The 23,136-nt window shown below is 39.7% G+C and overlaps 1 protein-coding gene across 1 annotated transcript in view; it reads left to right on the forward strand.

The window, feature by feature from the left end:
- The first annotated feature begins 6,201 nt into the window (after positions 1-6,201).
- The window catches only part of LOC109909822 (melanoma receptor tyrosine-protein kinase), a 56,635-nt gene continuing 39,700 nt past the window's right edge, over positions 6,202-23,136 (forward strand). The window contains exon 1 of the mRNA XM_020508865.2: positions 6,202-6,635. Coding sequence (XP_020364454.1) covers positions 6,557-6,635 — 79 coding nt within the window. The 5' untranslated portion in view covers positions 6,202-6,556. The remainder of the gene's footprint in view (positions 6,636-23,136) is intronic.

Genomic DNA, 23,136 nt, shown 5'->3' on the forward strand with positions numbered 1-23,136 from the left:
AGAAAATCTCAGTGCACAGTTTAGAGGGAACATTGTGTACAAGTATTCAATGTAATACTAATATAGTTATAATATTTTGATTTACCTCTATGGGGTATGCCATGGCCTGCCAGTTCTGGGTGTTTACTTAGCTCTGTCAAAACTGGAGAACAGATGACTGCCGACTTTACCAACAACAACAACAAATTGTGCATTTGCCGTAAGTGCGAGTTGTGAGATGCAGGTGAAAGCAGGTTAATTGAATTGGGCTTTAAAAATAGTGTATTGAGTGTGAGAGCATGTGCCAACTCTTGGCCCTCATTCTTTATTCTCCTCCACTTTTCCCACTTGTGCTTCATGCATGATCAAATCTCACTGAGGGGTCTCAACTTGAATGTTTTTGCACAGGTTTGAGTGAGTGAGTGTGTGTGCGTGCGTGCACATCAACGCCAGCGTGTCAATACCCTTACATGTTACTCTTGTTATTATTATTTTTAAATAAAGAGCATGTACTCAGCCCTATAGGTGTGGATCAATCTGATGTGCCTCAGAACCAGTTTATGTACTCAGCCGGGTTGGGGTTAATTCCACAAATTCAAATTCAATTCCCTCTCCCTGTAAATTCCATTTAATTCAATTCAAATTCCAGGTCATTCTTTGAATTCAGAGAGAATTAAATTTCTCAACTCGTAATTAAATATTATCCCTTACAATTCCACAAATTCCAATTCGAATTTAACTCCCTCAGGCTTTCCAACTGATCATGTCACTGTTCAGATAGCCTAGCTACAGTATCCTGGAAATATAGAAATACAAGTTGAAATGATACTAGGTGTATTAATTCCATTAACTGAGACATTTACAATTCCAATTCTATAACTTCAAGAATGTTGAAAATAGAATGGAATTCACTGTAAATTCTCCACTTCAAGAATTGTATTTGAAATGAATATGGAATTGACCCCCAACCTTGGCATTCAGCCCTGTAGGTGTGGGTTCATCTGATGTGCCACAGAACCAGATGAAAGAGGTCTTGAAGACAAACTCGTCTTCCAGCATTGACCCAGTGTTTGCTCTGACTGACAGGATATTTCCAGGTGAATACCATGATTCACTCATTCCCTGAAAAAAGATTAACTGTCATTCTCTGTTGTAAAGCGTTAAGTACAGAGGCATGTTTGGGCACTGCTTTGTGTGTTTCTAAAGGAAAAGGTGTATTTCAGTGTATTTAAGGACAAATGTTGTTTAGCAATGTCCATAAGAAGAATAACTTCTGAGATGTGTTGTATGGTATATCATATTACAGCAGATCACATACTGCAACACATTTCGAACAAACAGGTCACCCCCAACTGGTCAACTGGGGACTTTATTTTCAACTGGACTTACCTCTTACCTTATCATACACTGCAGGTTGTGATTTGAACAAAACAGTTGCATGAAAACAATCCGACAAAGTAGTTCATTAATTTAGCTCTTAGGCCGCTGGATACTCACACTGGTTAAAACACGTGGTAAACCTGTTAGCATTATGATTCAGATGACCTTGGTTGGACAGTTTTTGTTTCTTAGCAATGTGGGATTATGTGTCCTTTACTACAGCCATTTCCCTGCAACTATAAGACAAGTAAATCAAATGTAAGACAGAGATATTTAAATGAGTTATCCGCACATTTCTTGGCCATATTCTGTTTTAAATTGTCAATAAAGTGGATATTTCAGCCCAGATTTTCTGTCTGCAGGTCTTGAGTTTTTGCTTCCGCTCAGTGGTTAAGAAGGCACTTCCGAATTCATTTCATTCAATGTCACCTAATGTACGAAAATAAGAACGGTAACCCATTTGCCATAATGCTTTGTGTACTCAGAAATGCATAGTTCGCAAAGTAATTTGTCGCATGTTGAAAGCTTTTTTAAACTCGAACAAACATAGTTTAATAATGCATTGTGCTTTGAAGGTCCAGTGAGTGCATCATGTTTACAACACAGTAGACCTCAAACTATATTTTATGTCAAGTCTGATTTATGAATAGTTTGTGATAACAGAGTGGCTTTTACATCAAATTATATTGTGGAAGAGAAATTGTGGAAGAGAAATATGAGCTTCAAGTTCCTTATCACTAAGAAATTAACATGGTCCACACACACCCGCACAGTCGTGAAAAGGGCACGGCAGCGCCTCTTCTCCCTCAGGAGGCTGAAAAGACTTCGCATGGGCCCTCGGATCCTCAAAAAGTTCTACAGCTGCACCATCAAGAGCAGCTTGACTGGCTGCATCACCGCTTGGTATGCACCACCCTCGACCACAAAATGCTACAGAGGGTGGTGCGGACAGCCCAGTACATGACTGGGACTGAGCTCCCTGCCATCCAGGACCTCTATATCAGGCGGTGTCAGAGGAAGGCCTGAAAAATTGCCAAAGACTTCTGCTACAATCCAGCAAACAAACATACGCAAACACACACACATACATTCATACTTATCATTGGCTGATGCTACTCGGTTCTTTATTTTACTATTATTATTATTAACTATCCTGATGCCAAATCAAGTTACCCTATCTTTATGTACAATAAACAAAAATATAACCGCAACATGTAAAGTGTTGGCACCATGTTTCATGAGCTGAAATAGAAGATCCCAGAAATGTTACATACACACAAAAAGCTGATATATCTCAAATGTTGGGCACAAATTTGTTTACATCCCTGCTAGTGATTTCTCCTTTGACAAGATAATCCATCCACCTGACAGGTGTGGCTTGTCCTGAAGCTTGATTAAACAGCCTGATTATTACACAGGTGCACCTTGTGCTGAGGACCGTAAAGGGCTACTCTAAAATGTGCCCCACGGTGGCAATGGGGTTATGGTATGGGCAGGCATAAGCTACAGACAATGAACACAATTGTATTTTATGCCCATTGTCATGCCATTCATCCTCCTTCATCACCTCATGTTTCAGCATGATAATGCACGGCCCCATGCCGCAAGGATCTTCTGTACAAATTTCCTGGAAGCTGAAAATCTCCCAGTTCTTCCATGGCCTGCATACTCACCAGACATGTCACCCATTGAGCATGTTTGGGATGTTCTGGATTGACGTGTAAGACAGCGTGTTCCAGCATGTTCCCGCCAATATGCAGCAACTTCACACAGCCATTGAAGAGGAGTGGGACAACATTCCACAGGCCACAATCAACAGCCTAATCAACTCTATGCAAAGGAGATGTGCCACACTGCATGAGGCAAATCATGGCCACACAAGATACCGAATGGTTTTCTGATGCACACCCTTACCTTTTTTAAGGTATCTGTTACCAACAGATGCATATCTGTATTCCCAGTCATGTGAAATCCATTGATTAGGGCCTAATTTATTTATTTCAATGGACTGATTTCCTTATATGAACTGTAACTTTAAAATAGTTGCATTTCTATTTTTGTTCAGAATACATACTATATTTACCTCAAATACCTGGTACCCCTGGACAGAGATATGGTACTGGTACTCTGTGTATATAGCTTCATTATTGTGTATTTTATTACTCTTGCGTTATTTAAATATTTGTAATAATTGTTTTATCATTGGAAAGGGCTCATAAGCAATAATTTCACAGTAAAGTCTAAACCTGTTGTATTCAGCAAATGTGACAAATAAAATATGATTTGATGTGATTTCAAAAAAACATAAAACACCATCAAATCTAAAATCTTGCCTTTACACAAGTTTCAAGGAAAATTGACAAGTACCGGATGTGAACCACTGCTATACTCATACATCTTAAAGTTCTAACTGTGCTGTGCAGTAACTCGATTCAACATGGGCCCTTTACCTTTGTAGCGCTAATACCTACTGGGAGGAGATTAGGTCATTTACTTTGGCTGAGAATCATGTCCCACTTGTTTTTGTGACAACACTAAACTACAATATGTTCAGACCTGTATAACCATAATCAAATGCATGATCGACAAGAAACTTATATAATTCCCTAGTAGGGGCTGTATGTTGCCACAATGTTCTTTTAAAAAATGTATTTCATGTTTTTAATCACTGTGTTGCATTAAGGGCCTTGTATATACTTGCTCTGTGGTTGCACAATCAGCCTGCCTTTTCCTGAATCTCAAACAAATTGTCCAGAACAAAAGAATTGTATGCCCAACTGTTTTCATAACATTTGTCATTGATGTGCAATCTGACTACAGTATTTAATGGTATGTCTGATACATCAGATGTGTTGTGTCATCCAAATCAAGCGATCCCTTGATTGAGGACATTGTTTCATGGAGACTGATGCTGTGTGGGTTTATATCAAAACTGCCATTCTATTGTTCTGCCATTTAAAATCCTGGTTCACACCTACCAAGCTATGCACAACTCTGGTCCCAAGTACCTGTCTGACCTCATCCTACCCTCCTGCCCCACACGCACCCATCACTCCTCCAGGTCAGTCTCCCTTCAGCAGACTCACAGCAAACTACAAACTATGGGTGACAGGGCTTTGAGATGTGCAGCTCCTCGGCTGTGGTACGCACTTATAGCCACTGTCAGGGCTGCAGAGTCTCTGGCCTCGGTTAAGACACAAGCTAAAGACAGAGCTGTTCAGAAACGCTTTCAAGGTCCTATGTTAATTTTGTTCTCCTGTCCACCGGATCTGACGACGCCTGCGCCTGTATATAGCTTTGATTGCTGTCTGTTTACAATGTTCTGTGTTTTGGATTGTTCTTATTATTATAATTGTCTTTTGATTTTCTTCAGAACCTTGGGTGTGAGCGAATTTCTTAACAAATTAAATGTGTTATCATCATTATTATTATTAGTTTAGAATAATACTTAGAGATGTATGATCTTAATTTGAACCAGTTTGCTATAGCAGGAAAATAATCCTGCAGCAACAGGAAATGTGAATTGTGTCAATTATAATTAATGGACATTTTTGGGAGGGGTTGATCCATTTTTTGGAGGGGTTGATCCATTTTTTGGAGGGGTTGATACATTTTCTGTGAGGGCAAATCATGTCTCACATTTTAAAGTGGAAATTACAAACTGTAGAAGTCTTTTTAAACCTCGTTTCCTGACGTGCAGGAAAATTCTCAGCAACAAAAGATCCTACAGTTGACAAGGAGAGTACAGATGTGCGAAGGTAGATGACAGTAGCTGAGAGGAGAATTTAAACTAATCCTACCTGCCTGGAGCAGGAGGAGGGTGGCACTTGTGGTTTATTTGAAGTTACCCGCAGCATTTGTGATTCAGAGAACATGTCAAATCTAGAGGTCTTCACCAGGTTTGCCTTGTCAGGATCTTATTATTTTACCATATCCAAATAAACAACCTGGTCTCAGAGCATTTTGAATGATTCTGTACGTAAATCAGAGACACTCCATTTAGTAATATATGCTACGTTTCATATGGTATATATACATTTGTGGATGTCCATCACACGAATTACAATTCGTATTATATGTTACGAATTTGCCAAATGTACAATATATTAAATATTTGCAAAAAGTACAATATGTTAAGAATTCTGCCTAGGTGGCTAACATTAGCTATGTAGCTTGCTAATGTTAGCTAGGCTAGGGGTTAAGGTTAGGGCTACGTTTAGGAGTTCAATTGAAGTGTTAAGTTTAGGGTTTGGGTAAGGGTAAGGGTTAGCTAAAAAGGCTATGGTTAGGGGAAGGGTTAGCTAACATGCTAAGTAGTTGCAAAGTAGTTAAAATGTAGTAAGTAGTTGAAAAGGTGCTAAAATGTTAAAGTTGTCCGTGATGAGATTCGCACGCGCAACCTTTGGGATGCTAGATCTTCACGTTATATCCCATCCCTTAAGTTACCATCTATCTATCTTATGTAACCATACCAAACAGTATCATACTCATTTAAGTGTCCCGGATTTACATCTACTATGTTACATCTAGTCTATGAGACCAGGCTGCAATGAAATACAGAGTTCGTTGACCTGCTCAACAACAGATCCTGTCACTCACCATAGAAGGGCATGTTGTGATAGCCTGAGTCTGCATTTCACATCTGACCACCTGACGATGCACATTTTAAGGAATAAGACGGTGTTTACTGACATTCCATTGTGAGTGAGCTGAAATGTCATAATAACATAATAACAATAACAAACATCTTCAACAAACAAACTGGTGTCTTATACAATAGCTTGGAATAAAGTAGCCTAGTCATACATAGTCTACTTTACAATACGAACATAAACAACCGAAACAACATGTTATTTGAAGGTTTAAATATTTGAGGCAAAGCCTATGACTGTGAAAGGCAATGATTGAAATAACTTTCTACTTACCTGCATTGCTGTCGAACGATCCTCCTTCCGAATGACGTCAAAACACTTGAAAGTTGCTCTGACTGCTATTCTGGATAAAAAAAGAGAGGACCCTTCTCCGGGAAAAGAGAGAGTGCCAGCGCAACTAAGTCCCACCCAAACAGGCTACACCTATTACCTCCCCCTGGACGTAAAACGGGGGTAGATACATCACACAAACTTAGTATTGTTCGCCCAAGACTATGGACAAGTTTCTCCTGCAATTTCATTGAATATAACACATTTTGGAAACAATGCGACCTGGAAGTGGAATAGTTATTGCTGCCTTGTTCAGCCTGGGCTGCAGCATGACACTGACAGCGGACAAGAAAGGTAAGTGTGAGACCGACTTTTACACGTATATGCTTGTGGGGAATTTGGTAAAAATGGGAAAATAGTAGGGAATAGTAGGCCAGTCTAGGCTAATTACTTGAACGGAATGATAGACCACTATGAATGACATTCTTCTGGATATTCCACAGTATAACATATACATTTTTTAGGAGACACCGACAGCATGTTGCCTAATACTGAAGAAGTTTTACATGATTTCAAAAGCAACTCTCTCTATGGATCAGTAGAAAAAGATACACAGTAGTATGTATGTAGGCTGATACACTTAAATAAATTGCACTTAAAAAATATATTTTTTAAATGAATAGTATAGTATAGTATTGACATATGCAAGCTATTTAGTCTACCTTTCTGAACACCTACCTCATGGCTTCAGATATTTACATCTCTACAATGTTGTTCCTGTCACTGCATTACTGTCTTAAAGTAATTGTCCAGTGTTTCCAGGTTTTTATTAAATATGACCTATAATTCATAAGAATATGAATAAAATAGTTTTCCTTCCCCCAAAAATGGCATTAAGTATATTAAAAAGCATGTTTTCTGATGTTGGAATGGTGTGGGCGTATACCTTTATTAAAAATATTAACGCAAGTAGACCGCTGATTGGCCAGCTCGTCCTCCTCAGGAGGATGACATCATCCTCTATCAAGAAATAGCAAGTATTTTTAAATAGTCTGTTTGAGATACAAGTTTGAGGTGTTTTTTTTAAATGGTTTTTCTCTCCAATTTATACTTTGGCTACAAGTACGAGTATATGATGAGTCAACAACATTATTAGTTAACAAAATAGGAACTTTTTAGATTTTCACTGGACAGTTAATTTAAGTCTATTTCTAAGCAAAATAATAATTTTCATATTCTGAACAGAAACACAATAAATTAAGCAAAATTTGGATCACACAGTGGTAAAATGCTTCACTCCTTACACATCAAACATTACACCTCAAACTTCAAATTAAAATGCAACAGTCATCTTTATTTATTTTTTACCCAGCGGCAGATAGCCTAGCGATTAAGAGCATTGGGTCAGTAACCAAAAAGTAGACTTAGAGCCGACAAGGTGAAAAATCTGTCGATGAGCCCTTGAGCAAAGCCCTTAACCCTATTTTCTCCTGTAAGTTGCTCTGTATAAGTGTCTGCTAAATGACTAAAATGTCAATGTAAAATGGACATAAGTAACCCACAAGGAGTTGCAAAGCTGCAGTGGGACTGTCCAACCCTCCTCCTTGTCTAAACTGTCTTGGCACATTAGCCACCCCTGGGAAAGAGGAGACAAAATCTGGTACGGTGTTGTGCCAAAGTTTGTCTCCAGTCCAGATGGTGGTGATGACAGACGGCTGTCCCCTATGGAGCAGGGACTGCCCCATGTCCCCCTGGCTCCCCTGTGGACCTCCACTTGCAGTAGGAGACCCTCTAATCTGGCCATAGTGTTAGCTGTCTGTCAAAACACAGCAGATTGTTTGCTAGCAGGTTGTGGATATGTGTGATCTGGTTGGGGTTTTGTTTGGGGGTGTTGGGCAAAAGGCATTTCCATTCTAACCAAAATGGATGGAACATGTTAGTATATATTCTATTCAATTTTACATTTCTCAATTTAATGTGCCGTCATACAGATAGTGTTAAAAAAAATCACTGGTTAAAAAAAAGCAACATTAGACATATTTAGCAGTCATTTATAAACTGTGATATAGAAGAAAGAGCATGTTCTGCCGGGAATAATTCACAGTTGTGTTTGATGGAAATGTAGGGACTTGGAAATTCTACAGTGAGCCATTATAAAGTCTGATTTATTTAATAATCTATTGAGCACCAGGGAAGGAATATTTTCCTTTTTAGTTATTAAAATGGATGCAAATTGAGCTATATAATGCTGACATGATTTTCTTATATGTTTCTGTAATTAAAAGACCTCTCATCACGAGAGAAAATAATTGAGTTATTGTTCTTTTTTTGAGTCAGAATAGCTGACGGTTCCTTTTCTTTGTCTGGCCTGACACAACAGCTCCAACAAAAGGTATATCTTGGAAGGACCCTTGCTTAATGCCCACACCCAAATTATCCTGGTTTGTGTGTGTGTGTGTGTGTGTGTGTGTGTGTGTGTGTGTGTGTGTGTGTGTGTGTGTGTGTGTGTGTGTGTGTGTGTGTGTGTGTGTGTATGCCAATTAGTGTTAATCTTCAGTACATTGTCTGAATTGATAAGACTGCTCCTGTGTCATAAACTTGACTCCTTAGGAATGTTCCCTCTGTTTCCACTATAACACAGACCTTTAAGAAAACATGTACAGAATTAGCATTGTTAATAATAAGGATCATTGGTACAGTATGTCAGTGTAATTGTGGTCTGTTCTCAATATCTTTTTAGAATTCATTAACTGAGTGATAATAGCAATGTAACAATGTCCTTGATAAAAATGAACACAGTTATTTAATGCACGTAAAGATAATGTGCATAGAGTTGATTGGAAGACCCATCTCAAATTGATGTTAGGAATGTCTTGTTCATATGACACTGGTTCAGTTTATACCAGGGATGCTGAAGTAACATTTGCTGTTGTTCTGATTCAATGAATGTTATTGTTCTCTAAAACTCTTGCCAGACTCTCAATGGCAGCTGTCTGCATTTAATCGTAATTTTATTTTGTCAAGGGGCGTCATGGGTTTTGTTTTGATACGCCACTCCGTCTGTGGCCTCGAACAGTTTTAAATACAGTCAAAGCAGCCAGCCATACAGAGCTCATCAGACCTAAACACATTAGAATGACAGTCCTGCAAAGCTGTAGTAGGTCTTTAATGAGTCACACAGTGAATGTAGCAGCTTTTAATCTGTGCTTCTACCCCTGCATTGCTTGCTGTTTGGGGTTTTAGGCTGGGTTTCTGTACAGCACTTTGAGATATCAGCTGATGTACGAAGGGCTATATAAATACATTTGATTTGATTTGATTTGACAGAACATCCAGGCAGGTTGCAAACATTCCAGGACTTTAAGAACCCTGCGGAGCATACTGTAATGGTGTGGTGTTATGGCTCACCAAAGGTCTCACCTATTGTGGTGTTATGGCTCACCAAAGGTCTCACCTATTGTACAGGGGAAGAGTTAAAACAACACACCATATATGGCACACAACTGATTTTGAATTATTTTATAGAATGAGAAGGTAAGGTGGAACTCGTTCCGACAGTTTGTGACATAAGTAATTGGGTTTAAAATGGCCTTCATGTGGACATCCTCTATATATCCTGTCTGTATGTCAAGTCTTTGTGTCTGGTTCAGGTGTTCATAAAAACACATACAGTATCAAGTATTTCAGTTTGAAATGCAATGCTAAGACAGTAAACTCTCGCCTTAATTGTGACCTTGCGTACTTGCGTATCAACAACACAAAGTTATCACAAAACATTTGAACGAAAGCAATCCATTTGAGAAAAAGAAACATTTCTTTCTTTCTTCCTCAAGATTAGAAAATCAGTTAAAGGAAAACTCCAAAAGATAGTTTTTGGGTGGAGTTTTCCTTTAAGTTCATCTGCCTCACCTGTTCCAAAAACTTGTGGCGTCATGTTCTGGACTGCATTTCCCTAGGCTCCATTTATGACAGTATTTCTACCCATCAAACTGTGCACTCTAACCCTACCTGGAATGCTTGTAACGCCTCTGTTTCAAATCATGAAAGTATGGGCTCTATTCAATCTGGATTGCTGAAGTGTAATAGAAATGTGAAGGTGTTTTCTGATTGAGCCGAGATATGTGTTTACCGTGAATGCAGTCTCCGCTAAAAAAAACATTGCCTTTAATTTTCAATCATGCTGTAACGTTGAACTTCAGTGATACAGACTGAATCGAGGCCTAAGTATCGAAGTACATTAAAAGGAAGTTGTCAAAATTTCAATCAACTTTTGTTTTTTTAAAAGCTCGATGAGTGAAAGATTTTGATTGGTATGAATGTCATTGGCATTTTCTTTTACATGTTCTTTAGACCACTATCTAAAGGACACCTAATCAGTTTGACTGGAGGAACCTTAAAAACCTCTTGAGTGTAGGGGGCAGTATTTTGATGTTTGGATGAAAAACATACCCAAATGAAACTGCCTATTTCTCAGGCCCAGAATCTAGAATATGCATATCATTGTCAGATTAGGATAGAAAACATTCTAAAGATTCCAAAACTGTCAAAATATTGTCTGTGAGTATAACATAACTGATATTGCAGACGAAAACCTGAGGAAAATCCAACCAGGAAGTGCCTAAGAGAAATGATTCTTCCTGTTCCATTGCATGCCTATCCTCCATTTAAAGGGATATCAACCAGATTCCTTTTCCTATGGCTTCCACATGGTGTGAACAGTCTTCAGACATAGTTTCAGGCTTTTATTTAGAAAAATTAGCAAGAAAGATCACATCGCGTCATTGGATGGCTGGGTGTCAGCAGCGTTTTGCATGCGCCAACAGAGTGGAGTAGCCATTTTCTCTCTCTCTCCTATTGAAGAAGCTACAGTCCGGTTGAAATATTATGGATTATATATTGTAAAATCAAACTGAGGATTAATTATAAAAAACGTTTGACATGTTTCTTTGAACTTTACGGATACTATTTGGAATTTTTGTCTGCTCCGTCGTGACTGCTCGAGCCTGTGGATTTATGAACATAACCAAATGGAGATATTTCGTATATAAATATAATCTTTATGGAACAAAAGGAACATTTATTTTGTAACTGGGAGTCTCGTGAGTGCAAACATACAAGGATCATCAAAGGTAAGCGATTCATTTTATTGCTCTTCTGACTTTCGTGACCAATCTACTTTGCTGCTAGCTGTTTGTAATGTTTTGTCTGCTGAGAGAGATATCCTCACATAAACGCTTGGTATGCTTTCGCTGAATTTTTTAAATTTTAAATCTGACATGCCAGGTGGATTAATAACAAGCTAAGCTGTGTTTTGCTGTATTGCACTTGTAATTTGATGAAAATTCAATATTTTTAGTAGTAATTTGAATTTGGCGCTCTGCAATTCAGCGGATGTTGACGAAAATGATCCCGCTAACGGGATGGGTGCATCAAGATTAATGCTAGAATCCTTAAACAATAACAAAGCGACCACCCCACCTCTGTTAACATAAAAAGCTGAGGGACGGGACTGGTGAAATGTAACCACTCTCAAATTAAGACAGAGCTATGGATGCAAGGACTGACCATCCATGATATCAAAATTATAGTTTTAACCATGTTTGGATGCCATGCAGTGTTTGTTTACATTTACATTGTTTACAACCATTGGAGTAAACAAGCTTATATTTTGAGTTCCCATGGGCTTCGACCATTGAACTAAGCAAATGAGCAAATAAGTTATATTCTTCAAGAATCAATAGGTATACAGTTTATAATTCATTTCTAAGACCCGAGTGGATATAGCAAGATTTTTTGCTTTACACCTCCCTCCACAAAGAGTTACAGAAAGAGGTCCCAGATATACGACACTATATGACAGTAAATTGAACAGCATCCAAGCTGGTCAACAAATAACTTAAATATTTGTTTTTCTTCTTCCATGACTTGGCTTTTATTGTTTTAGTGTTGTTTAGCATCGATTTCAATAATCTGCCTAAATACTTCAGTGTCAACAGCATTAGTTCTAATCAGCTATGTCTATGGCACAACAAGGGCACTGTCCAGCGTTGGCATTTGGCTCTAGGGTCTTCTCAAGCATACGTTGGCTATTCCCAGAACTACAAGTCCTCTCCAACCCAGAAGCCAAGCTTTCTCATTGCTGTTTTCACAAGACTAAATCGACCTTTTGAGATAAATCACGTCAATCACTATTTACTGGAAATTGATTAGAAATCAATCCAAACACTAACATTTAACATTTGATGCCACACACAATTTCAAGAACAATGTAAATACAGAACTTGTTAGCCATTTAGGCATCATCTGTTATTGAGTGTGTGAACAATGTTTTCAAGCTTGATTATCCAAATGTATCACCCAGGGGGAGGTCACTTGGGAGTGTGTCCACTCTGTAACACTTATCGGTGTTAGTCCAATAGCATTATATCTCACTAATCACAGCTGATCTGTTGGCTGAATTGCAATGGACTTATTTTGCTTGAACATTACTGGACTCGTTATTGAAACAGCTCTGCAGTCTTATTTGGCAAGTAAATGAGGGAAATTAACCAGAGAATTAAAAAAAAAAGTTGTACATTCAGATCAGGACAAAATTATACAATAAAGATTAAATTATGTTTACTGTAAAATGAAGAGTTTTATCATTTAGATTTTTAAAAATGTGTTTTATACCCAACTGAAGAAAAAAAAACAAGTGCAAACTCTGCACCTTGTGCAAACACTTCTCGGTATAGGTCTATCTATTTGTACATTAGCAGACAGACATTTTTGTGTTGTCCCCTGCGCTTGATCTCATTATTTTAATTTGGCACATCATCATAAAAGTAATTTATGGGACAGATCATGCTGCATTAGTTTTGTTTGGGAAAATAACACCAATTTCCCAATTACTGTAGGCATTATTAAACCAATGTCTCTGTTTAAAAAGATCATGGTCAGGCTAATATTTAACACATTTGTTGATGTTGTACTTATGTCCAGAAATAACTACAGACATTGGTGTTTTAAAATAGAACAGAAGTGTTCAACCCTCCTCCTGGAGGGCTGCTGGGTCTGCAGGCTTTTCCCCCAGTCATGCTCTACACTCTGGAAAGGCTTTTCCCCCAGTCATTCTCTACACTCTGGAAAGGCTTTTCCCCCAGTCATGCTTTACACTCTGGAAAGGCTTTTCCCCCAGTCATGCTCTACACTCTGGAAAGGCTTTTTCCCCAGTCATGCTTTACACTCTGGAAAGGCTTTTCCCCCAGTCATGCTCTACACTCTGGAAAGGCTTTTTCCCCAGTCATGCTTTACACTCTGGAAAGGCTTTTCCCCCAGTCATGCTTTACACTTTGTAAAGGCTTTTTCCCCAGTCATGCTTTACACTCTGGAAAGGCTTTTCCCCCAGTCATGCTCTACACTCTGGAAAGGCTTTTTCCCCAGTCATGCTTTACACTCTGGAAAGGCTTTTCCCCCAGTCATGCTTTACACTTTGTAAAGGCTTTTTCCCCAGTCATGCTTTACACTTTGTAAAGGCTTTTTCCCCAGTCATGCTTTACACTCTGGAAAGGCTTTTCCCCCAGTCATGCTTTACACTTTGTAAAGGCTTTTTCCCCAGTCATGCTTTACACTTTGTAAAGGCTTTTTCCCCAGTCATGCTTTACACTCTGGAAAGGCTTTTCCCCCAGTCATGCTCTACACTCTGGAAAGGCTTTTCCCCCAGTCATGCTTTACACTCTGGAAAGGCTTTTCCCCCAGTCATGCTTTACACTTTGTAAAGGCTTTTTCCCCAGTTATGCTTTACACTGGAATTTTACTAATCAAGATACAAAGCTGATACTGGTGTGTTAGGACAGGGCTGGAGCAAAAACCTGCCTTTCCAGTAGTTCTCCAGGAAGAGTGCTGGCCGCCCCTGGAGTAGAGATTCTCACTTGTCTTGAGTTTCCAGTATACTATCATAAAATTGGTGTTATATAGTTGTTTTCTTCAAATTGCCTGAATCCTGTCAGCGTCAAAACAGGTTTAACTCAAATATACACCGTATACACTGAATGTATGGTCCTTTTTAACATGTAATATGAATTTTAGAAAACACTTCTGTAGTAACAAATAAACCATTATGCTATTTTATTTCATCTGAAACGTGTTTCTGTACATGTATGTTCCACCTCCTCGTTAACTGCACTATCTCATTTAAAGCAGCCTTAATTTAATTTTCAAAAAAATGTCATATAAAGCTGCTGGTACACCTTCCTGTCTTTGTTGGCAACATTTACTGATAGGGGAACTGCTCAGTGAATAATATTCTTGTCTCTCGCTACATACTCTGTGAGAGACAGGGAGACATCTAAAGCCAGATCTCAAAATGTCGAGTCCAAAGTGTTGTGAAATACTGGCTTGCTGGGGAAAAACTAAAATCCTGTCGCTGAGTTGATTCTTCTTATGTGGTGTTGTTTTCTTATGTAAATTATTCAGACCAGTCAGTCATGGTGATTAAATGCGAGACATTCACCTAGAAGAGAACAGATTTTGTGTTCCTATTGAGATAAGAAGCAAAAAAGCCCTTCTATTCATTAAGAGAGTGACATGCCTCTCTTGCTGTTTCAGCACAGGTGTCAGAAAGCAGATTACAGTTTTTTTGTGAAAGACTCAACTTAGACCCAATTCTTAGAATGAATCTGGATATAAGATTACTATTGCGTAGTGAACCACACCTTATTTTTCACAAAAGACAGGAAATGGATCCAAAATAAAGTCAGAAGGGAGACAGCACAGTGAGTCTGTGAAAGAATGAATGCATTTGTGACTTACTGGATGTGTGACAGAGTAACCTAATATGTTTGAAGATCTAATTCATTATGTTTCCTCAACCCAATTCCCTGCCATTTTACTCATGTTTGTTTCCTCCCATTTAAATCTTCCTTCCTGCTTTGACAAACAAGGCCTGTTTTTTATCCTCATTGCCATGTTGAAACATCAGGGTCACCTGCCTCTGCCTCAGTTCAGTGTTGACTTTGACAGATTTCACCTTCCAGTCTTCACTGAAATCAAACATCCCTGAACTGCCATAGCAGGGGTTTGTCAAAGAACATGTACTGTACTTAACAAGTGATAGATGGCTCACTTGACTCCTGTGCTTGATGTGGGAGGAGGAGAAAAACACTTTAGAATTTCTGCTCTAGATCAAAATCAATAACGTTCTTGTGACGCTTGGTGGTGGGCTTCAATGTAAATAACATCCTGTAAATCCTATTGATTTGCCCCCCCCCCCAAAAGGGTTTGTTTGCCGATGTTGGACTTACACGAAAGGTGTGTTCTGTATTTTAAATGGATTTCCCAGGTTGCTAATATACATGTGTCATCAATTGTAGTGTCTGACTAGGGCAAGGACACCAAGCCTGCAGCTTTGTTATTTTTATACTGATCTGAATGGTTGTGAATTGATGACCCACACTTGAGGTGAGGGATGTGCCAACAAGTGTAAAATTGCCTTTTCTTGCGGGAAACGACCGATTAATTTGTGTTTATGCATGCGTTGTGCATTGGTACAATAGTCATGCAACTTTACAGCATCAGTATTTCGACATTCATTCCCGTTACAGAGATCATCTGGAATTGGTACATCCATTTCTGGCTTTAGAGGAATGCAGTTAAATGGTAGAGGTACAGGTTATACATTATGCCTTAAAACTGATTCTTGTATTATTTAATTTAGAAAAATAGTAGCGTGCTATGTAGGCCTATGCATACTAACATGTTAACTTTGGTTTTACTTGGTTGCTTGCCAGGCACTAGCCAGGGCACTTGACTGTTTCTGCATTCAACAACGTTAGCCATATCAATGCCTTGCCAATGCAAGACAACAACTAGTTAGCTAAAGCCAAAACAGACTGGCACCCAAGCTAGCCAAACACACCCCTATAATTCAACAGATGGTAAAACTCTAAAAAGACATTCGGAATTGGTACCACCCTCTATTCTTGCTGATACCACGTTCCCATAGTAGACACAGAGAGAGGGATATATAAAGAAGACCATGGTGAAAGAAAAAAGTGTTAAAGATAAAACCAAGGGTTGAACGGCCAAACACAGAAAACGGGGTCGACAGCCTTTTGAATGAGGGTAAACAACAGAAAGTCCAAGTTCTCTGGCCTTGACAGGGGAACACAGGGGATAAATCTGTTGGCCAATTAACTGAGCCGTGTGATGCTACTTCAAATGCAGTCCACTGCCTACCACTGAGATTTACACGCTTTTCATCTGCGGGCTTTAGGGGAGAAAGAGTTCGATTTTTATCAGTCCACAGCATGGGATTGTTTATGCAAAATAAAATAAAAAACAGATCCTTTCAACACCTTTCATGCACTGTCCACACAGCACCGGACCTGGGTTCTAGTAGTGTAAAAAATATTGAAATACTTTTAGCTGTGCTTGACTGAGCATACCTGGCACAATTGAACCAATGGAATAGTCCCAAAAGTGCCAACACAACCCATCTGGCTCTCAAGGCAGGTTCAAGCAAACATTCAAAAGATTTTTAGCACTATTTGAACCCAGGTCTGTTGTGCATGCTCACTCAGCAGGGTGGTTTCCCCTAACGTTATTGTACCAGAGACAGGCAGGCTATCGGGCCATTCTTCCTTAGAAGACCCACCGATTAAACTACAGTAAAAAATAGTGCTGTTGAATGCGGAATGAGGCAGCCGTCAGTTTGTTGTTTTATAAAGTTTTGAAAGTGTCTGATGAAAAAGTGTTGTATTGTAAAAGTTTGGTTACTAGCTAGCTACCTTTTGATTTGGATCCCGTGACGCGGTTGGCATCAGTTGCTGGGACTGCTGCTATCTGTCCAGGGATCCTGCTGACCAAGGGTCTTTTGATGAGCTGCTTTGTTTAGCAGTTAGCCTAGCCTAGCTGCCACTGTTAGCTGTCTATCAAGCTAGCGGGGTTTCCTTGAGGGCATGAACTCAGCCCGTGACGTGGTTAGCCCTTGTGGCTGGGACCGTGGATTGTCCTGTGCTTGTGGCTGTCTACATCCCTACAGTTTGTTGCTGTTTCCATCTTCCCTGTGACCTGCCCTGTCTGGAATTGCAGGGAGTAACAGCATAGCCTACGTTGCTACCATGATAAAGACCAAATCCAATGGGAGTATCGTTGAGGACAGTGGGGTCTCTCTATCACAGGTGAAGGATCTTTTAAACAAACGAAAATAGTTCTACAAGCAGTTGTTACAGCAATAAGAAAATAGCTTGTTGTGTTGTGTCCAAATACTGGTAGAGTCAACTAATAAAAGAATGGACGACCTGACCAGAGAGGTCCAGGACCTGAAGAACAGTTAGCAGTTCTCCCAGGGTCAGCTCTATGAGTTTAAACAGGAAAATGGCAAGATGACAACAGTCTGTAAGTCATTGAGTGAGGACATTAGTTCTGTATGTGAATTCACGACAACAATGACAGAGAAATCTGATTATCTTGAGGGACAATCAAGGCGGAACAACATTGTTGTAGATGGAATTGTAGAATCTCCACATGAGACCTGGATGGAGTCTGAGGACAAAGTGAGGGAAATGATATCGGAGAAACTGAAATTGGACCAAAGGAAGATTGAGTTGGAGTGCGCCCACAGGACTGGAAAACCCAACACCGGCCTAGGTGACAGACCCAGGCCAATAGTCATCAAGTGATTACTTCATTGGCAAAGTGGGAAAACTGAAGCAGGAATTGCCAACAATGAACAGTGAGCCATCGTATTCATGCATAAGGAAAAAAATAAGAAAAAAAAGTTCGAATTTTGTAAAGTTAGTGTGGGACAGGTGGAAAAATGATTGTCATCGATGAATAATGACATACCTCCTGGCATTGACAACATACTGTAGATGGAAGGCTACGGAGGATGGTAGCTGACTCTTAATCTGAGAGGAAGGTGTTTGTCCTCAGGCCAAAGTTGTTCCGCTTGCCAAGAGTGGTAAAGCGGCCTTTACTGGTTCTAACAGCAGACCAATCAGCTTGCATGCCAGCTCTTGAAAACTGTTGGAAAAAAATGTTTGACCAAACACAATGCTGTTTCTCTGTGAACAAATTGACAACCGACTTTCAGCATGTTTATAAAGAAGGGCACTCAACATGTACTGCACTGAAACAAATGACTGATGATTGGTTGAAAGAAAAGGATAATAAGAAGATATTATTGACCAAAACCTGTTGAGAAAAGATGGGTTTTATGGGTTTTCATCCTCTGTGATATTGTGGATTCAGAGCTATGCATCTAATAGAACTAAGAGGGTTTTCTTTCATGGAAGCTTCTCTAATGTCAAACATGTAGGGTGTGGTGTACCGCAGGGCCGTCCTCTAGGCCCTATACTTTTTTATATTTTTACCAATGACATGCCACTGGTATTAAACAAAGCCTGTTTGTCCATGTATGCTGAAGATTCAAACATATACGTGTCAGCATCCACAGCAAATTAAGTCACTGAAACCCTTAACAAGGAGTTGAGGTCAGTTTTGGAATGGGTGGGCAGTAATAAACTGGTCCTGAACATCTCTAAAACTAAGAGCATTGTATTTGATACAAATCATTCCCTAAGTTCTAGACCTCAGCTGAATCTGGTAATGAATGGTGTGGTAGTTGAACAAGTTGAGGAGACTAAATTACTTTGTGTTACATTAGATTCTAAACTGTCATAGTCAAAACATATAAACTCAGCAAAAAAATTGTCAACTGCATTTATTTTCAGAAAACTTAACGTGTAAATATTTGTATGATTTTTATTTATTTTACCTTTATTTTACTAGGCAAGTCAGTTAAGAACAAATTCTTATTTTCAATGACAGCCTAGGAACAGTGGGTTAACTGCCTGTTCAGGGGCAGAATGACAGATTTGTACCTTGTCAGCTCGGGGATTTGAACTTGCAACCTTTCGGTTACTAGTACAACGCTCTAACCACTAGGCTACCCTGCCGCCCCATAACAAGATTCAACAACTGAGAAATAAACTGAAAAGTTCCACAGACATGTGACAAACAGAAATGGAAAAATATGTCCCTGAACAATATGGGGGGGGGGGGGGGGGGGCAAAATCAAAAGTAACAGTCGGTATCTGGTGTAGCCACCAGCTGCATTAAAACTTCTTTGGGATAGGGGGCAGCATTTTCACTTTTGGATGAATAGCGTGCTCAGAGTAAACTGCCTCCTACTCAGTCCCAGATGCTAATATATGCATATTATTATTAGTATTGGATAGGAAACACTCTGAAGTTTCTAAAACTGTTTGAATGATGTCTGTGAGTATAACAGAACTCATATGGCAGGCAAAAACCTGAGAAAAAATCCAAACAGGTAGTGGGAAATCTGAGGTTTGTTGTTTTTAAACTCAGCCCCTATCGAATACACAGTGGGATATGGGTCATTTTGCACCTCCTATGGCTTCCACTAGATGTCAACCTTCCTTACAACGTTGTTTCAGGCTTCTAGTGTGAAGGGGGGCCGGATGAGAGCTGTTTGACTAAGGGGTCCGGCAGCAGCCTCATTCTCAGTCATGCGCATTTCACATGAGAGGTAGCTCTCGTTCCATTGCAGACAATGGAATTCTCCGGTTGGAACATTATTGAACATTTATGATAAAAACATCCTAAAGATTGATTCTATACTTAGTTTGACAAGTTTCTACGAACTGTAATATAACTTTTTGAACTTTTCGTCCGATGTTCGGTTGGACCTGAACGCGTGTTTGGATTTGTTTACCAAACGCCCTAAAAAAAAGAAGCTATGTGGACATAATTGATGAACTTTATGGAACAAATCAAACTTTTATTGTCGAACTGGGATTCCTGGGAGTGCATTCTGATGAAGATCATCAAAGGTAAGTTAATATTTATAATGCTATTTCTGACTAATGTTGACTGCGCAACATGGCAGATATTTATTTTGGCTGTTTTGGGCTCTGAGCGCCGTACTCAGATTATGCTTTTTCCGTCAAGTTTTTAAAAAATCTGACACAGCGGTTGCATTAACCTGTTGCGTCGAGCAATCCCGTATCCGGGAGCATAATTATAGCCTCAAGCTCATTACCATAACGCAACGTTAACTATTCATGAAAATCGCAAATGAAATTAAATAAATATATTGGCTCACAAGCTTAGCCTTTTGTTAATAACAACACTGTCATCTCAGATTTTCAAAATATGCTTTTCAACCATAGCTACACAAGCATTTGTGTAAGAGTATTGATAGCTAGCATAGCATTAAGCTATTCCATCAAGCTATAGCCATTCCATCTCATATTGCTCAAATGAACAGCAAACCTGGTTTCAAAAATGTGATAAAGCAACACCTCTCCCCTATTTGACCTAGATATTTTGTGTGTATGTATCCTTTATCTAACTAGGCAAGTCAGTTAAGAACAAATTGTTATTTACAATGACAGCCTACCCCAGACGACACTGGGCCAATTGTGCACTGCCCTATGGGACTCCAAGTCACAGCCAGATGTGATACAGCCTGGACTTGAAACAAGGACTGCAGTGACACCTCTTGCACTGAGATGCAGTGCCTTAGACCGCTACACCACTCGGGAGCCTGAGTGATATGTAGGCTATGAGTACCGTTTTTAAATATATATAGTTCTGCCCTGGAGCTGTTCTTGTCTATAAATGTTCTGTATTATGTAATGTTTCATGTCCTGTGGCTTTCACAATCCTACTAAAATACCACAAAACCTGACCGGTTACGGTCAGTAACACCCCAAGGACCGGGTGTTACTATAACAGGGTTACAAAACAAGAATTTTGCAGGAATTGAATGCACCTTAACTGTGTTATTGAGTCAATGAGGAGTGGCTAATGGCTATCATGCACGTTCCTTAGAATAAATGTATAACAGAAATAGAATGGATTCACCACAGTACCACATACATTTGCATCAGCAATTGCTCCATAACCAGTCATCCAGGTTCACAGGGGAAATGATCTTTTAAATCTCTCTGTAACCAACCTTGGGAAGGTAAACGCTGATTATGGTGAGCAAGTCATGTATCTGCCCCATTTCTAATGCCCACTCTGTTAAGTCAACATAGCATTTATTGACTCAGATTGGCCTAGACCTACACACTGATGTTATGGTCTGTATGATGTGAAATGATGCAATATCTCGTCATCTATAACTGTAAAAGTGAATGTAGAAACCCATGCCACTAAAGAATGTGAGGGAAACCGCAGGGGAAACGGCTTGTTCAGTCAGATCCTGCTGCTCAGGTATCATTTTTTAAGGTTCAAACATTCAGATAGGCAAGTACATGCACTCAGGCCAGGGTGGAGCATGCTTTTGCTCCAACCAAACAGTCACACAGCTGATTCAGCTAATTCACTTTCTTGAAAACTATTTAACAGATTTATTGTATCAGGTGTGTTACTGCTTTGACTAGAGCGAAAGCCTGCAGCCATACCGGCCCTCTGCGGATAAGACTATTCCATTGGTCCCATTACACCAGGCAAGCTCAATCAAGCTCAGCTAAAGTATTTGAAAGATTTGCTTGATTTGAACCCAGGTCGGAATTAAATTCACTCGACACAGATTAGGCCATTATTATTAACGTAATTCGGTGGATGCCGATTAGACCTTCACTAGTGCTGTAAGTCAGTAGGTACACATTTTAGACTCTTAATGTAATTCTTAAGGCAGGCCGTCCAGAGTCGCAGCAGGGCAATTGAGGCTATTTTTATTAGATTGCATTAGGGGGATACTGTGGCAGGAGATGGGGTCAAGCTTTCGCTATTATTAAATGAGATAGTTTGGTGCAGTAAGGCAGCCCCAGCCAACTGGGGTGGCAGGTAGCCTAGTGGTTAGAGTGTTGGGCGAGTAACCAAAAGGTTACTGGGATCGAATCCCAAGCTGACAAAATAAAAATCCGTTGCTCTGCCTGCCCCTGAACAAGGCAGTTAACCCACTGTTCCCCGAAATAATAATTAGTTCTTTAACTGACTTGCCTAGTTAAAAAAACAAAGAAAAAAAAGCTGGAGGATATGAGAATAGACTTAACAACGTGGAGCTGAAGGGCAGACTGTATCATACACTATGACCACTGTTACTGTAATAGACAGCCTACTTGCATCTTTAAGTTAGGACCACCAAAGCTATCCAACCACCAGGTTCATGGTACAACACAAGAAGAAGTGTTATCGTCAATGTCCTACTGTCATTCTCTTAGGACCCGATTCAGAGTTGCGATATGCATGTGCTACTCAGACTTATTGTCAATTGGAAGACTTCAGTTAAGATGCCCTAAGCTTGAAACATGCCACAAGTGTGGGCATGTTGTGGTATGTATCAAGTACGGTGGTTGTGTTGTTTTTGTGTTGTGGTCTGTTTATTTGCTTTTCATTTTTGCTTTGTTGTTTGTACTTCCATAAAAAATAAAATAAGAGATGTTCAAGATGCCCTTAGCCATTTAGACAGCAGGACTGTGGGCAATTCAGCAAGATAGGACATTTTCAGCAGGAGAAATGAATGAAACAGGAAGGGACATTACTTTCCTTATTTCTCCTCCCTCCTTCAGCCAGCAGTCTGAGAGACTGTTTAAAGAGACATCAGTGGTGAGTGGGCAGGCCAACCCATTTTCTGTGTGAATTGAATGAGTGCGACTACGTGTTTCTGCAAGAGAGAGTGTCCATCAGTGTCCTCTCACTCCTCCTTCCCCCCATCCCTCCCGCTCTACCATTGCGCAGAGGATACATGGCACAGACTCAGGAAATTCCACACTTCTCTGTGAGGAGGGAGGGGAGAGGCAGGAGCACAGGAGTGGGCAGAGGAGAACTCTGGAGGAGGAGAGAGGTCATCTGTGGACTGTATACGAATGGAAAGTATGACTTATAGTTTGTCTTG

The sequence above is a fragment of the Oncorhynchus kisutch genome, linkage group LG18 (assembly GCF_002021735.2).
Source record: "Oncorhynchus kisutch isolate 150728-3 linkage group LG18, Okis_V2, whole genome shotgun sequence".
Taxonomy (NCBI): Eukaryota; Metazoa; Chordata; class Actinopteri; order Salmoniformes; family Salmonidae; genus Oncorhynchus; species Oncorhynchus kisutch.